This window comes from Cyprinodon tularosa, unplaced genomic scaffold (genome assembly GCF_016077235.1).
Source record: "Cyprinodon tularosa strain WSP-4 unplaced genomic scaffold, ASM1607723v1 ctg38, whole genome shotgun sequence".
Lineage (NCBI taxonomy): Eukaryota > Metazoa > Chordata > Actinopteri > Cyprinodontiformes > Cyprinodontidae > Cyprinodon > Cyprinodon tularosa.
Window position 1 is genome coordinate 1,286,751 of NW_024039096.1, and position 17,078 is coordinate 1,303,828.

Consider the following 17,078-nt stretch of genomic DNA (forward strand, 5'->3'; position numbering starts at 1 on the left):
TATCCCAGCAATAAGCTCATATATCTGACATGCAAATCTAGTTTGTCTTGTGTTGGTTTTAGCAGTTGTTGTGATGAGCCATGTCTTTTTACCTTAATATAAAAATATGCTAGATTTGAGTAAAAGATTAAAAGAAAATGCACATTGCTGAAATAATATGAGGTAAAAAAAAAAAAAAAAGTATAAAGCTCATTAACCTGCAGTTACAACGCTGACTAATTTGGCCTCCATTTTAAAGTGCAAAGATGAAAGCAACTGTTGAAAAAAGTGTTCTTCATTTATGCAGCATCAAATAGTTAATCAAATGTAACAACTTTAAATTGTTTGATGGGAAATTACTTCTTCCAAATGTAATTTTAACTACAGATAAAACTAAAACATTTTGGTTTTCAAGCATCCTCCTCTTTTTCATTGATCCTCACCAATGCTCAATGGGTTCATCTGCAGCCATCTGCTGCTAAATTAGATAAACACCTTCTTTTCCCCAGAAATATCTCCCACAAGTTTATCACTAATTTTTAATTCTTTCCCTGAGAGAAAATCTTTGAAGAATTAATTTGACTTTAGTGTGAGAGGAAAGCAGTATTCTTGAGTTTTTCTAATTCTATTATATTAATCATATATATTTTTAGAAAGAATTAAGGATCTTTGCGAAATGTATATCAAATCTGTTGTTTCCAGGAAGGGAAATATGCACATAAACTACTAACATAAGTTTTCAGTAAAACACATTATTTGTAACCTAATAAGATGCCATGTTTGTCTTAGTCATGCAAAGCTGGCAGTTCTTTGTCCTGCTGCAGATGGCTCACTCACAGCGCTCTGTCTGCTCACGTCACAGCCTCATAACGTCACTGATTTCTCCCTGTGCAGGCAGCTGAATGAAGCCAAGGTCACTCTGATCAAACGTCATCCTCACACCAGACTCTCTCTTTCTCCGTTGCACATTACGCTCCCTGAAGCAATTAATCTAAACCGTCATTTCGAACATCTCAAAAGTGGGCCACCACTAAACGGTAACCGTTTAGCACAGAGAGACCGTTAATAATGTTTTATTTTAATTACGGGCTGGTAGAATGAGGGCTGGGACAAGTCTCTAGCTGTTAAAGATGCATCAGGAGCTGTGACTGTGCATGTAAACATGTATTACATTGCCAGTGCTTGTATGTGTTTTTTTTTATTACCTCGGTTGCGATGCTCTGACTGGAGCCATTGTCAAGTAAGAACTGAACCACCTCCAAGTGATTCTCCTGCGCTGCCATGTACAGTGGAGTAAAGCCATTCTGAGAAAACAAACAGAAAATAATGTTAAACATTAACATCTGAGGCAGTCTCACTCTCAACATGCTTTACAGTATTCATGGCCACCTAATCAGAATCTTGATATTTCACCCTTTTAACAATTCCCATTAGTTTCACATGGGTTCACATGTGATTCCTTTATCCCTTAAAATGGAATACCTGAAGCACAATGTGCGATCCCATTTCCACATATGACCATGCATTCAGTGTTCCATTCAAATTTAAATAAAGTGTGGATTTTTTTGATCGCGTGTGCACCACATGTTACCATGTTTCCCCCATGTGGATATCATTTGATTATTCTCTGTGCAATACCCTTTTCACATTTATAAAATTCAAATGAATCACATGTACAGTAGAAGCACATGTATATGTGTGGTTTTTGAAAAATGTGATATGCATGAAAAAACATGATATCATGGGTAAAATTCATAGGACCTTCTGTGCAGAATTTCCACTATGAATAGAACAATTAGTATAATGCTGCACAGATGCAAAGTTAGGACTTCTATTAGTTGCTCTGTGAACATGGTGTTTACCTTCTACAAGACGGTGCTGCTAGTTCATGTCATGCTTTTGCCCTTTCTGTGATTGTCGGTTCTTTTTAAGTTTTCTTTTTGAGTTTTTAGTTACATTTTCATTTGTATCATTCTGTGTTTTCAAGGTAATTGGTTTCTATTCCATCTTGTGCCATTCTTGTTGCTTTTCTGGTGGTATTTGAGTTCTTTCTTGTTTACTTTCTGTTGCCCCCTTGTGCCAGTCTCCTTCCGTTAGCTCCCTTCTAGATCCTTTTGTCCACACCTGCTCCCAATCAGTTGATTACTCCATTCTTTGTTCTGTTTGCCATATATACTCCTCCTCTGCAGTTATTGTTTGCTGGATTCTCTTCATTCCTTTCCTAACCAATGTGTTCCCCTTTGTTCTGGTTCCTGTTTTCATTAATTAGCTATTTCTGGAAGAAATCTGCAAGAAACCACCTCAGCTTCCGTGTCTGCATTTGGGTCCTATAAAAAACCTCCACACAACCAGACAGTTCAGTTGGTTTCACTTTCTTCAACATAAAGAAAATCTCTGCCATTAAGTTTGTGTTTTGTTTTTCTCTTAGTTTTGTTTTCTTTCGTTTCCCATTAAAATATGCAGCTGGTTTACTGGTTCTCTGTCCAGTCGTTTGACTTTCCTAATACATAGTCATCATGTCCCTGCACTTCCTGACACCTGACTTCCACAAAATGTGAACTGAATTTGAATTTTTGACTGATTCCTTTAGAATAAATAAGTTAGGTGAGTTATTTGAACTGAATCTGGACAATATTTGGTCTTCAATTTGTTGATTTTCACAGAAAAAAAAATTAAAATCAATATTACTTTAACTGTCAGGTCATTTTCTGTTTATTAAATCATAAGGATTTTCTTTTAAACACATTTACTCAAACAATAGCTTTTTAAGGATCATAACAGCCACTTCAGGAGATACTGTAGGCAGTGACTGTGCTTATATACCAGCTATATTCATTGAGTCATTTTTGAAAACATCCTATGTCAGATTTTTGTATATGAATTATATAAACCATGATGTTTTTTAAAGTCCATCACCCACGTCTCACCCAGAAGCTGTAAAGCTGGATGTTTTTACAGCAAAGGGAGCTGCGGTAGCTCGCTCATGATGTGCGTTCTGTCGCCTCCACACATACCTCACACCTGATAGCAGCGGAGATAAAAGCTGACCTGCTGCTGAGGTTACTGTGGAGTAGGGTTTGTTATCGAGAGGTTCCTTCTTGACGTTTTAAAGGGGAACACTGCAGCGCTTAGTAGTTGTCTTCTTTAGAGATTTCAACTATTTTAAGTGTATAATTTAGCTAAATGTCCAGAGGTTTAAAACCATTAGTCTTTTTATATGAGCATGTTAGCATATTCTGAAGCTTTTAGCTTTATAAGCTTTACAAGAGAAAAAAAGAAGACGTTCAATAAAAATAAAAAAAACTTTTATACAAAAGAAACATACTTTATTATCTTTAAAAAACATCTTTAATATTACATTTAGCATTTAGAGGATTTTAGAAGATGAGCATTTATAACAAACATTTAAGAATCAAACACTCTCCTGCATGAAGTAATGTATGGAGCTACTAATGCCTTCATCTCTGTTCTCAGTGTCTAACCAACATAAAATGCACATGGCGGTCCTGAACACCCTGATTTTTTTACCTCTCCTCTGTGTTCTTAGCCCCCATTTGGTTGCAGCTGGTCACCACTCCTACTGAGGTGGCTTTAGCTGCAGATCAGAAGAGTTGTTCCTTTAATCTGTCGACAATTATCATGGGATATGTGTGGGGAGGAAATGTGGGCAGTTTCTGGAAAATTTTGTCATTTACAAAAAAAAAAAAAAAAACTTCTGGCTCAGAAACCTAAATGTACAAAGTTTCCTCTTAAATCTTGTAAGACATATTTATCATTAATTTTGAATTGATCTAAAGAACAAAAAAGAAAAACAGACTAAAAAATAAAATAATAAAACAAGATGGTGGACTTTTAGATTATGACTTATCAGATTTATTGTTTTAACCTTTTAGTTTGTTCAGGCAAAAACTGACAGTCTAATATTGCCCAGATTCTAAAGCAGTCAAGTAGCCACCAACCATCATACTACCACCACCATGTCTAACTCCTGGTATGATGTTCATTTTACCAAGGAGGCAATGTTTTCACTTGTGGTTGTTGGTTTGCCTGTTAGAAGCATTACTTGACAAGTTAAGAATTGATATTAAGGAAACATTTACCACAGGTGCGCCTCATGTCAAATAACATTTCATTCAAATTGCTTTAGGTGTAAATCAAAATATGGGGCAAAATTTGCTGCTTGGAGTTCTGTGCACTTTGAGTGCTTTTCTACTTCTATTCTAAGTTTTAAAATCTGTTAGGTATAATGAACTAAACACCTTCCTGGTAAAGGTTCTTGGTCATCCAGGTAATGGCAGTTCCAAAAGTTCATTTGAAAAACACCAAGATTACCTTACCTCTGTTCCTGTAGCTGTAGATATCTACAAACATCTTTAAATATTTCAGGCAAACAACAGCTGTAATGGTGTCTGATTGTTTGGAGAAGTCTGATCTGCATATGTATTCAAAAGTAATGTATAGAGCAGGTTTTTCCAGACAGCTCAAAGCTTGAAGCTTCTCCCTTTTTAGCTCTAAACCGAGTAAGTTCTTTGAATAAATAGCTAAATGTCTTCAATCGAAAGAACTGAAGTCCAGACGTTTTATTTTTATTCAAAGATGCTTTTTAATAGTTGCCTTCACTCAAGTCCTACTTTGTTTTGTCAGTGTACAAATATATTTTTTTTTTTTTTCTAAAAACCTTTAGCTCATCCAGTTCTTTCAGAACTTTCCTCTGCAGGCCATTTTGCAGAGTCTCAGTGCATCACAGCTCATGTTTTTGTCATTTGTGAATAATAGCTCTCACTGTGGTCTAATTGAGTTTCAAGGCCTTAAAGCTGTTAAAAAAAACATTTCTAGTTGCAAAACCATTTGTTTCTAATCTATTTTTTTTTTTTTTTGAAATACATTTTAGGTTTGTTCCTCTCCTTCTATTTAAAGAATCTGTTCACTCTACAGTTGATTCAGTAAATAGGTCTGATTTATGCTGATGAAATTTAACTCAGTTTTCCAAAATATGTTGCCAATCAAATCCATGTCCTAACAAAACAGTTTTACACATAGAATAAGTTACATTTTAGTGTTGCGCTGATGCCATTTTTTGGCCCCGATACTGATACTTGGCTGTGCAGTATTGGCTCATACCGATACCATCTTTTGCCATCATGGCTTTGTCAAGCTAACCTGACTCCGCCAGATGGATTTGCTCCGCATATCGATCTGGAAACCTTCCGTTGAAGAAATTTTGGGAAGGGGCGAAAATACTGGTTATCTGATTGGCCTATGTTGGTGACAGATGGGCCAAATAAACCAATCAGATCAACGAAGCATATGATGTACTAACAGAGCGACGACGAAAACACAACCACAAGCCAGGCACAAGCCAATTGATAGATCAAACTCTTGCCGAAACCAGTCGGGAGAAGAGCAAAAACATCTTTTCCTCTGAGAAAAGCCTCCAGAGCAGTGTTTTGCTCTTCTTTCAGTGAAGAAATACTCTGTAATTCCGATAAAACTTGCTCGATAGCCACGCTAACGCTAGTTTCATCGGCTGAAGCCGCCATGTTCTTTAGACTGAACTGTCGCGCTTCTCGTTGCGTCACACCTCAACCCGCCTCAAAGCCAACGCTGATTGGACGTTCGTTTGGCGAACGGCTCCAAATTTTCTTTAACGGAGAGTCTCCAGACTGATCTGCGAGTTAAACCTTGAAAGCTCGCGAGATCAGGATGGTCTCACGAGGCTATTGTCAAGCTGCTGCCAACCTTTGTGCAGCAGGAAAAAGACTAATACAAAGTGAATCCAGTAGAACTTTTTATTGCCTACCTGGAATGGGTGACAACAGCTGAATAAACTTCTGGCTCTCAAAATGGTATCGGTGCCCTATTTGTTGGTTCTCGCCAATACCAGTATAAGGGTATCAGTATCGGTGCAACACTAGTATATTTGCACAGAATCTTTTCCATAATATAATGAATCCACATTTGTAACCTTCATTTTGTATTCAATCAGGTTATTTTTGTCTGATAACATGTTTAAAAAAAATTTAGAAAATTTAGATGACATAGTAGTAGTAACAACAACAAAAGCAATTTTTCCCCCTGGAAATAAACTTTTGTCAGGTATAATCCCTCTTTTTAAAAGTAAACATTTAGTTTTAATCAGATTTTATTCGGGCAGGCCTCAATCAAAATAACCTGAAAGACGTTACTATATCGGATGTTCATGCATTGGTAGGCAATCTAATCAACTATTCATTTTAAATGTTTCCCCAGTTTCAAATTTTTTTTAGAAGTGTTATTTTTTTAATTAAATAGGTGTAAATTTAAGTGAATTCAGCACTTATGCATGATAATGCCTGATGGATGAAATGAAAGTCTGCAGCTGTGCTGCAGCAGTAACAAGTATTGAAAAACCAGGGAAACAAGCCTTAAGGGACCATAATATTTCCTGCAAAGTGAGCAGAGGAATCTCTGGGTCTGAGAGATTTCATTTCTCGCGCGTTGTCTTGATTGGGATAATCATTCACATTAAATATCCTCCCATGGATCAACAGAATCCTCTCCTTCACATTTAGTCATCAGAAACACATTAATGGACATGATAATGTGATATAAAAATGATAAATCTCCTGGTGTTGATTTACTAAGAAGCAATTTGCTCTTTATAGTTCAACATTATCAGCTTTAGGGTCCAAACGTGCCGATTTACCAAATGTTTTAATAAAGGCACATTTCACAGACTGATTGACTGTAGCAAAATAAAACCCTTGACGGTTGAAGAGTCTCACTAATGTTTCAAAGATAACTAAACATCAGAGCATATCAAAAACAACTTCTGTATTTTACTTCTCAGCTTCAGGTTCTGACACAGATATTATCATTGGTGCTGTGGTCACAGAGTCCACTTTAAATGTGTGTGTGTTGACTATTGAATATAGGCCAAGCTGCACAGCAAAAGCTGCTGACACAGCAAACACACAGATTGATGCTGTTTGTACAACAGTTTGTGCAGCTGTCATAAACATGCATGCATGCACACACTCCCCCATACTTTGCAGTATGCATGTGTGTTTGAGTGTGTCGTACCTGAGACTGCGCGTTGACGTTTGCACCATTTGTGACGAGCTCCTTCACCACGTCGGTCTGTCCAGCAAGGGAGGCGATGTGCAGCGCGGTGTTTCCTTTCTGCTAGCACAAAAAAACAGCAAACAAATAAGCTAAAAATCACTTTTAATGACTGAAAATGTGTTTTTTCAAAGTGAGTTACATAAACTTTTTTATACATTGAGCAAATAGTTCATTTTTTGAGTCCAAGCCCAGTTCTGAGGTTGTTGTTCTTTTTTTTGAAACTTAAACAAGATCCCTGTCGAGTACAAGAGCAGAAAAAATCCGATTGGCAACAATGAAATAAGAACAACACAGCATTCATCTGTGATTCTGTATCCATTTTGGTGTTAAACCTGAACACCGCTTCTTTAAACTGTCTGATTACTTGCAGTTAGAGGAGGGTTTTAAAAGGACTGTGTTATTTACGTCTTTCTCTATAAAAGTAAAAAAAAAAACATTTGATCGGGTATTTAAATGTTTTGATGTCAATTTTAAACTGAATTATAGTCATTTCTTCCCAATCATATGATATATCCACCTATCTTTAATAATTGAAGCCTGTGAGATGCGTTGTTTAGGAAATGTAACCCAGCAGCTTCTGCCTCAGCAATAGGGGGTTTTCAGGTGACGTCAGGCTCACGTGACTACCCAGCTCGTCCGCCATATTGGGTGGCAGCCTTAGGCAGTATTGACAATAAAAAATGGTGAAAACGTGTGTAATTGTTGGTTGCACGGCCCGTGGAGGTAGAGATCAACGCTCTTTCTATCGCATACCAGCCGTAATCGTGAATCAATGTGAAAAAACAAAACAGCTATCTGAACAACGACGTCACCTATGGCTGACACGGATATCCAGGTCCGATTTGGACGGTGTTAAAGCTGAAGTCTGTAAGTTTTTAAAAATCACTTTTTTGTCATATTGGCTAAAACTGTCCCTATGCCCAGACAGCAGTACATGTGATATGTAACCTGTGAAAAAAACTGCTTCAATTGGTCCCGCATACTGTCTGTATTTCAATCTGGAAAGAATAATTCGGGACGAGTCAAAACAACCAATCACAGCCAGAGGAGCGTCTGATGGAGCAATCACAGCTCACACACGCTGAATCCCCCCCCCCCGTCTGGTCGCATGCGGTAGCCGCGCAGATGCTCTGAGAGGGGTGGAGCTTTGAGGTGGGGCATGAGTGAAGCAGAGAGGGTGGGGGAGTGGCGTGAAACCTGTTTTTCTTCAAATTTTCCGTCGAAGTCTGCTCTTTCCTCAATGTTACAGACTGCAGCTTTAAGCTGGAATACGCCAGAGTCTGCAGTGCTCACTTTGTCACAGGTAATTAACTGTCAAGCATTTAAAACATGTAAGAATATATTAATAATAGGGCTTGGGCGTCATGACGTATTACTTTCCGTGGCCGCGATGTTGACTGCCTCCGCCGCCGCTACTCAGACTACTGCCTATGACTACCGCGTACTGGACTCCCTCTCTCAGCCGTGTTTTAATTTGATTAATTTCACCTTAACTTGATTTCAACCAGCGGGAAAAGGCTCAAATATGTGAGAAACCCGGAGGGTTTAGGGAGGTTTGGCAGTTAACGTTACTAACCAAACCTTTGAAACACATAGCAGCTAGTTAAAAGTACATTACATGCCTGAGTGGTTGTTAGCACTAACGGTTAGCACTGTTTGCTGACTTTATGAGCTGCAGCTCCTGAACCCATCCATTCGTAAACTGCACATGAGACTCCAAGGACTTGTAGCTTTGGAACTGTTCGCGCACCGCCGGCCGTTAGCCACCTAGCATAGCGAGCCCTGCGTCGGATTGTTTACATTTTTACCATCTTATTAAAACAAACCTGTCCACGTATGATGGCGATTTCCTTCATGTACATCACTTCGACATCTCGTACCCAACCAGATGCGAACTGGTTGAGAGCCTCTAGACCCTTGTACGCTCTCATTTCCTCAAGAGTGCGCAGAGGGTTTTCACTGAACACCAGGTAATGAACTATGTCACCGTGCTCCACATTTGGCCAATCATCTGGATTAGTGCTAAACAAGGCACCGTGGAGGGCATAGGGGTCCATATGGTCGATCACGGAACATTTCCTCAGATATGTTCCATGATCTAGTGGCTCTAGCGTGCTGGCGTACTTATCCATTCGCGACATGATATATATGATATACGATAATATGCCACCCAAGATGGCGGACCGGAAGCTGGCCAGTGACGTCACTGAAAACCCCCTATTCTGCTTCAATTAGATCTAAAACGCATTAAATGGTTAATATGAGGAGCTAATTAATTTGTTATGCAAGAACCCTGAAAAAAATAAAACATTTTACTTATCAAGAAACCCTTTGTTAGAATAGCATGTCAGTCAGGACCATGCCTATCCTCTGCACTAGTGGCTTGTTTTTTTTAACTGTAGGCTGAAAGTAAAAGGGGGTATGAGAGAGGGGGAGATACATGCGGCAAAGGACCACAGGCCAGATTCGAACCCGGGTCGGAGGCCCATGTACGGAGGCTCAAACTGAAAATTAAAACATGTTGCATATCTATACTGATGTGGAATGGGTAATGTGTTAGGAACAAAGGGAAGCCATATCATTTGATGAAAATAGAAAAATACTAACCTACAGGGAAATTAATCTGAAGTCACCAATAAAGGGAAAATGTAATTGCAGCAACTAAAAATCGTGCTCAAAAGCCTGGCCCCAGGGTCTCCACATGCTTGTATACAAGACAGCGGGAACGACCTGCACATATCTACAGCATAAGGCATGGCATGATCACAGACGATTAGGGGCCCAAGACCCACCGCACCTGTGAGGGCTTCTAACAATGGCTCTAAGAATTGACCCTGATACCTAATAACAGTCAGGGTACAGTAACATAGTTTATGCTTTATAGGTCTGTATCCCATCATGAATATGTGTTGACCAAATCAACACTGACCCCCACCAAACCAATCACACTGAATGACGATGCTGGCAGATTCTCCTGACCCTTTCCCATCCATCAACTGAGTTCAGACTCTGCTTCGATCTGTGGAAGTATCAGGGCTCCAGGCCAAACCTGCCATTTCAAGTGTTGCCTGGAAAGTCCCGGTGAAGCACTGCAGCTCACAATTGACATTTTAACAGTCTACTGATCCGACCATTCAAGTCAGTTCATTTATATAGCGCAAATTCACAACACTTGTTATCTCAAGGCACTTTATAGAGACAATTCAACCAGATCATACAGTCAGATCAGCTGAAAGTTTCTATCTAGAGAAAACCAGCTGACTGCATCGTGTTAATCTTCATTAAACATATAACTTCTTAAAGGCAATCAGTTGGGTTTCTGTCAGTATGATTTGGGAGAATTGTCTCCGTAAAGTGCCTTGACAAAATTTTGCAAATTTATGCTACATACATTAAGTGATTTCAAATAAATTGAGACTGCAAAAATCTACCTGAATTACAAAATATATAAAGAAATCAACAATTGTTTTTATGCAGGATGGAAGAAACAACGAACATCAACAATCATATGAATAAGCTGAACCGCATGTTGAAATGGGAGCTCACTGTTTATATGGATGCACCTGTTACATGTCTGAAAGCAATAAAGAGCAGCAGCTGTTGCCATTCGGTCATTCTTGCTGTTGGAGCTCAGTAAAACTCACTGCAGCAAAGAACAACAGCACAAACACAGTGCTTTGGCCCCTTTAGGGCCCACTGTCTTTCACGTGTTATAGCTTTTCCCCTTATTTTCAGATCACCACCAACCCCAAGAACCACTGCCTGTTCTCTTCCTAACTAATTTCTTAAAACAACCCAAGATTTCACAAGGACGGGGTTAGATCTTTTCTTTTTTGAAGGTTGGAGGAAATTTGGAGTTCAACATTTTACCTGGTGACCATCCAGAGTGCGCCACCACCGAGTGGAGTTCATTAATGTTAGTTAAGCTATAAGCATTCTTCTGCAAACCACAAAAATCAAACCTGCAGCTATAACTAAAATGGTCGGTTGACCCTGACTTTTATGGAGGATAAAAAGTGCCAAAATTAAATAAATAAATATAGCATTAAATAAATAATTAAATGTGTCAATAATTAATCAAATGTGGAATTAAATAAATAAATGTGTCATTCATTAATTAAAACCACGTCACTAATATAAAGTGCCACAATTAAATAAATAAATACAGCGCTAAACAATTAATTAAATTTGTAATTCATTAAATTAATAAGGAATTAATATATAAATGTGTCATTAATTTAATAAAATACGTCTTCATTTTATAAAAAAATATATATATAATTATTTCAGTGTGTATTTAATTATTTCATGGTCCTGTGCATCGAAACCATTAAAAGAATCTGTCAAACTCACCCATCAAAGTTAGGGGGCGGTTATCTAACACCTGATTGGTCACCCTGCACATTAAGGCGAAGCAAATCGATTACAGAGACTGTGATCTACAGGTTGTGAACATACTCTGATACAGTAGGTAGCGACTCAATTCGCTTTAACCCCGCGACACATTTATATATTTAATTCCTTATTTATTTAATGAATTACACATTTAATTAATTGTTTATTGCTGTATTTACTTATTTAATTGTGGCACTTTATATTAGTGACGTGGTTTTAATGAATGAATGACACATTTATTTATTTACTTCCACATTTAATTAATTATTGACACATTTAAGTATTTATTTAATGCTGTATTTGTTTATTTAATTTTGGCACTTTTTATCCTCCATAGACTTTAGCTTACGGCTCTACTAAACAGAGCATGGGAACCATGTTTTGTATTATATACACATTTAGTTATAATAAAGGTTGATGTTAGCGTCCTTTCTACAAACAAACCTGGCTTTATATCAGCGCAGACGTCAGATTATTACATGAGTATCAAACTAAGCTTGTTTTTGATTGGATGGTTAAACTCCAGAGTTAATTTCTACCTACAGTTGTCTTATTTGGCTTTAGTGCAGCAAAAAAGTGGGGGTAGAAAAACTAGCATTGTTCCTGAACAGTGGAAGAAGTGAATCTGCTTCTCTGAGATGCACCGGACCCTGATTAAGTCAGTTGGCGGTAATAAACATATATGATCCTTTACCTGCAGGCTTGCCGTTACTAGTTTTTGATCCATGCTAACAACACTGGAAAAAATCGAAATCTAAATTAGTCATCTTTTCTTAAAATAAGTGTATTTGATCTTGGATTGAGGAGGTAAAAGACACATTTTGCCAAAGAAACAAGACAATTTACATTTAAAATAAGAAAACACAATTGCATTGTCTTCTTTTGAGTGTATTTTATCTAATTATTTTATTTTAAGAGTAAAAATACTCATTCCAGTGGCATACTATCTCATTTACCTACTCAAATTAAAGGTAAATACACTTAATTTAAGAAAATTTGACTTATTTGTACGTTTTTTTTTCTCACAGGTATTTAGATGTAAACCATATATTTTTTTGCACTTTTTTGAAGACATGGGTGAACTCTGTCACCACAGGCATAGGTTAAATGTTGGATAAATATTTGGATTTACTTTTTTGGTGTTTCTTTTCTTCATTTTACTCTCTGCTTAGGATGTGGCAGAGCTCTTGAGGCCCTATATAATTGGAAAGCCCTGCTAACCACCCACCACTGCCACCCCCACACCTTTCCTACAACCTAGAGACACAGTTCTAATTTTTTTATTATCAACACTATTAATTTACTTATTTTATTAATTGTAAGAAATACTAACAGTGTGGAGAGGCATTCCTGGCTTTTACACTTGATTTTTGTTGTTTATGTATAAATAAATATGTAAAAAGAAGCCATTACTGTCCAAGTTTCCTGTATTTTATCTTGATGAGATGCATTTATTTTTATCTACAGGCTAGAAATGTCCACAGATTTGATTTCAAATATCTGGTCAATTTAGTATAGATGTTTTTTGAGTTTATTAAAGCAAATTATTATTTTTTTTTAATGGAGCAAAATAAATGTTTAGATAATGATAATTCTATAAATATTACATTGCATATTTCAAGTAAAACCATTAGGCAAATATCATGACGATCATTACAACAATAAAGGGATGTGCATTTTGACTGCTTTCACTCAAATAACCAGGACTTTATTTGAGACTTGGGATTTGACTTGCAAAAACTGACTAATAAAGATCTCTGTTACAGGCTAATTTATTCTTGGTTTAAAGGGTAAACTTGCATTCAACATGCTTTGTTTTATAGTTGTAGCTTTTGTTGTGGTATGTTTTGTCGGGTTTAGAACAGCGGATGAAATTAGGATCCTCAGAGTTCCTGGGAGCTCATTGTACAAACTAGAGCCAATATGTCCAGTGCGAGCTAAACACGCGCACTGGTTCTCTGCTCTATAGAGAGAGCTGATACGTATGTGCATTTGCACTTGAGACACAAAAATATTTCGGATGCAAAAGCAAACAATAAATACCTTAAATTTAGTGCAGTCACTAAAATTAAACATCTACAAGGAGTTTATGCTCTATATCTATCAATCACTGAAGCCTTTGAGGGAATGATTAACATGGAGGCACATAATTGTAAATGTTACCAGCCTTACTTTGCTTTTTTTTAGATTCAGTGACTGCTTACCTGATTTGAAATCCACTTACAGTAAGTGCAAAAAAATGTATTTAAACATTTTTTTTGTTGTTATCTGTATTTTAAAAGTATGCCTTTTCAGGATTCTAAAATTGGTGTTTAAGAATTGTCAACATTATCTTACAATAATAACATGTAATTGAAAAGTCATATTTAAAAATCGGTGTAATTTTGAATTATTGTTGTTAACAGAAACATCTGGGCTGTCAATGAGCTACCTGGAGACAAATGGCACCAAAATTAACCCGTTTTCTGGTGAAAATCCAGAAGACAGATGTACCTGGTTCAGCACACTACAGTCAAACACTTGCATTGCCTCCTCAAAATGCAATCAAGCACACTTTATAACCACAAGCTGTTTTCATTTTCATTGGTGTTTTATATGACCGAATGATACAAAGCGGTAAAAATCTCAAGAATGGACATAAATAGTTCCTTCTCTCAGGTAATACCAGCTATAACTTGTCCTGAACTTATTATATAACTTAACCTGAATTTATAGTGAACTTAACCTGAATTTATAGTGTTTACACCAGTAGGTTGAACAAGAAGCTGCAGACCTTTAATCATTTTCAACATAATGGGAGAACTATTAAATCGGTACTCCTTCTAGGAAGCAATTTATCATAATTTACATGGCCAAGAAAATATCACGTAGTGGAAAAGTGTCAAGCTCTCTTCAAAACAAATCTGAATTCATAGTCTCCACTACTACACAGCCATTCATCCCCTCAGCTGACATTAGAGGAATGTGACTTTGGGAAAGGGTGCAAACTCAGCAGACTGTGGGTGTGGATTCAAGCAGCCTCATGGCGCGCCTGTGTGAGTTATTATGTCTTGTTTATGTGACCACTGGGTGCTACACACCTTGGTGGCTGCATCCACGTTGGCACCCTGCTTGATGAGCTCTGCCACCACTTCCACATGGCCCTCCTTCGAGGCCAGATGGAGAGCGTTCAGACCGTTCTGTGCAACAAAAAAAAAGGAAGTTAGGGAGAGAGGAATCAAAGAAGAAAACGGTTTGATAAAGCCGATATATAGTCATGATTAAAAACTCAAATCTGAGCGTAGCCATTTGGGAATTTCTTCCGCATTAATGGGATCAATAATATTTAAAAAGCAAAGTTTTGTCAGATACCTCTGAAATTGTCTTTTATTTTGAGTTCTATCAATTTTAGGAGAGAAAAAATTACAAGGCACATTGAGATAACTTTTATGCTCCTTTTTCTCTTAAACAAAAATAAAAAGGTACAAAAGTAGCAACACTTGACCTTCGTTTAATCACCCCTTGAGGTGGAATAGTGGCAGCACATGGGGAAAGCAAGTTGAAGGAATGTTAGAACCCTTCCGTTAATCAAGGATGAGAACCAAAATCGCAGTTTCTGGATAGCGCCCTCTTGTGGGCCCATTTCACACTTCAGATGTTCTGGCACGCTAAAGCTTAACATGTTTTAATACAATAGTTGTATTTGCAGATGCAACCTCCTTTAAAAAAGGTCAAAACTCTGACTGGAGATTAAAACTTAAAAGCGGATAAAATGCTTCAGCTTAAATTTAGCTAGAGAACCTTTTCATTTTATGAAATAGTATTGGCATAAAAAACAAACAAACAGGACTTCTCTTTTTTTCTTCTTCTAAACAACAGCACCTCAAATCTGTCAGATTATAAGGACCTCACTGGTGCACAAACCTCTGGTCGAGGTGTGAGAGCAACCAAAAATCTGTACGACTTCAATGTCCATGCTCCTGCTCTGCTATTCCAAAAGTTTGGTGTCCTTTTGACGAGGTCTTTCTTTTTTTTCTTATTTTTATTTTGTTTTATTTTTGGGGTCTCTGTCATGATGAATGATTAAAGGTATAATGGAGGATTCTCGCAATATTTGGAAAGACCCGCCCTCTCCACTTAAAAAACTGCACATGCACAACTCTGTACCCACCAGAGGTGTCAAGTAATAAAGCACAAATACTTTGTTACTGTACTTAAGTGTACTTTTTAGGTATCTATACTTTACTACAATACTTATTTTTCTTCCTACTTCTGTACTTTCTATTCCTTACACTTTTAAAACAAATGTTACTCGTTACTCTTGGCTTCGGTTTAATGTTTTTATTTCACGTCATGTGCGCCATCCAATGCAGCTCATTGGCTCCATCCACATCTAGTGAAAACAAGTGTAATTGGATGAGTCATATAACGCAAACACTCATTGGTTAGCTCAAGGAAATCATCAGAAGCAACCAGGTGTTCTTTAAACTGCAAACATGAATTGTCTATGTCATGCTACAATGTCGGATTCAGAAAAAGATAGAGTTAGAATGTCTGAAAGGTCGGAAACAGGCGAGAGCGTATCGAAGATGGACACGGAGACCAACGAGGCTTCCCTCATCCTTGGGCCTATCTGAAATGAATTTTTCGAAATAGTCGAAAAATTGAGTTTTCAATTCCTATAGTGGCATCTGGCTGTTTTATAAGATTAGACTTTTATACTTTCAGTAGTTTTTTGAGCACATACTTTTTTACTTTTACTTGAGTAAAGAGGTCAAGTTGATACTTCAACTTTTACCAGAGTGTTTTTAAACTGCAGTATCTATACTTCTACTTAAGTAACAAATGTGTGAACTTTTGACACCACTGGTACCCTCTCCCGAGAGGGAACGCCTATTGAACGCGTGCAAGAGCCCATTTAACCTCACGCACATTTAGTGGAAAAATTACAAATCATCTTTTGGAAAGTAAGCTTGCATCCAAACAGCAGAGGATTCAAGTAACAAAGTACAAATACTTTGTTACTGTACTTAAGTACACTTTTTAGGTATCTATACTTTACTCCATTACTTATTTTTGTTCCTACTTCTGACTTCTACTCATTACATTTTCACACAAGTATCTGTACATTTTATTCCTTACTTTTTTAAAACAAACGTTACTCGTTACTCTTGGTTTGGGTTTAATTTTTATAAATATTTATTTCACGTCATGTGCTCCATCCAATGCAGATCATTGACTCCATCCACATCTAGTGAAAACTAGTGTGATTGGATGAATAATATAATGCAAACACTCATTGGTTAGCTAAAGGAAATCATCAGAAGCAAGCAGGTGTTCTTCAAACTGCTAACGTGAATTGTCTATGCCATGCTACAATGTCGGATTCAGTAAAAGATGTTGAAATGTCTGAAAGGTCAGACACAGGCGAGAGCGTATCGGGAGATGGAGACCAACAAGACCTCCCTCATCCTTGGAAGAATTTTTCAAAATAGTCGAAAAATTGTGCTTTCAATTCATATAGTGGCATCTGGCTTTTTTTTTTTTTACTTTATACTTTCATACTTTAAGTAGTTTTTGGAGCACATACTTTTTCACTTTTACTTGAGTAAAGAGGTCAA

The 17,078-nt window shown here is 37.3% G+C and overlaps 1 protein-coding gene across 50 annotated transcripts in view; it reads right to left on the minus strand.

Moving 5' to 3' along the window:
• The window catches only part of LOC119791111 (ankyrin-3-like), a 241,780-nt gene that overhangs the window by 109,665 nt on the left and 115,037 nt on the right, over nucleotides 1–17,078 (minus strand). For 33 of the 50 annotated variants that reach the window (XM_038297004.1, XM_038296995.1, XM_038296987.1 and 30 more), the window contains exons 3-5: nucleotides 14,559–14,657; nucleotides 7,042–7,143; nucleotides 1,185–1,283 (exon numbers count right to left, since the gene is read on the minus strand). In XM_038297004.1, coding sequence (XP_038152932.1) covers nucleotides 1,185–1,283; nucleotides 7,042–7,143; nucleotides 14,559–14,657 — 300 coding nt within the window. The remainder of the gene's footprint in view (nucleotides 1–1,184; nucleotides 1,284–7,041; nucleotides 7,144–14,558; nucleotides 14,658–17,078) is intronic. The other 17 variants (XM_038297014.1, XM_038297005.1, XM_038297007.1 and 14 more) reach the window with 1 other exon arrangement.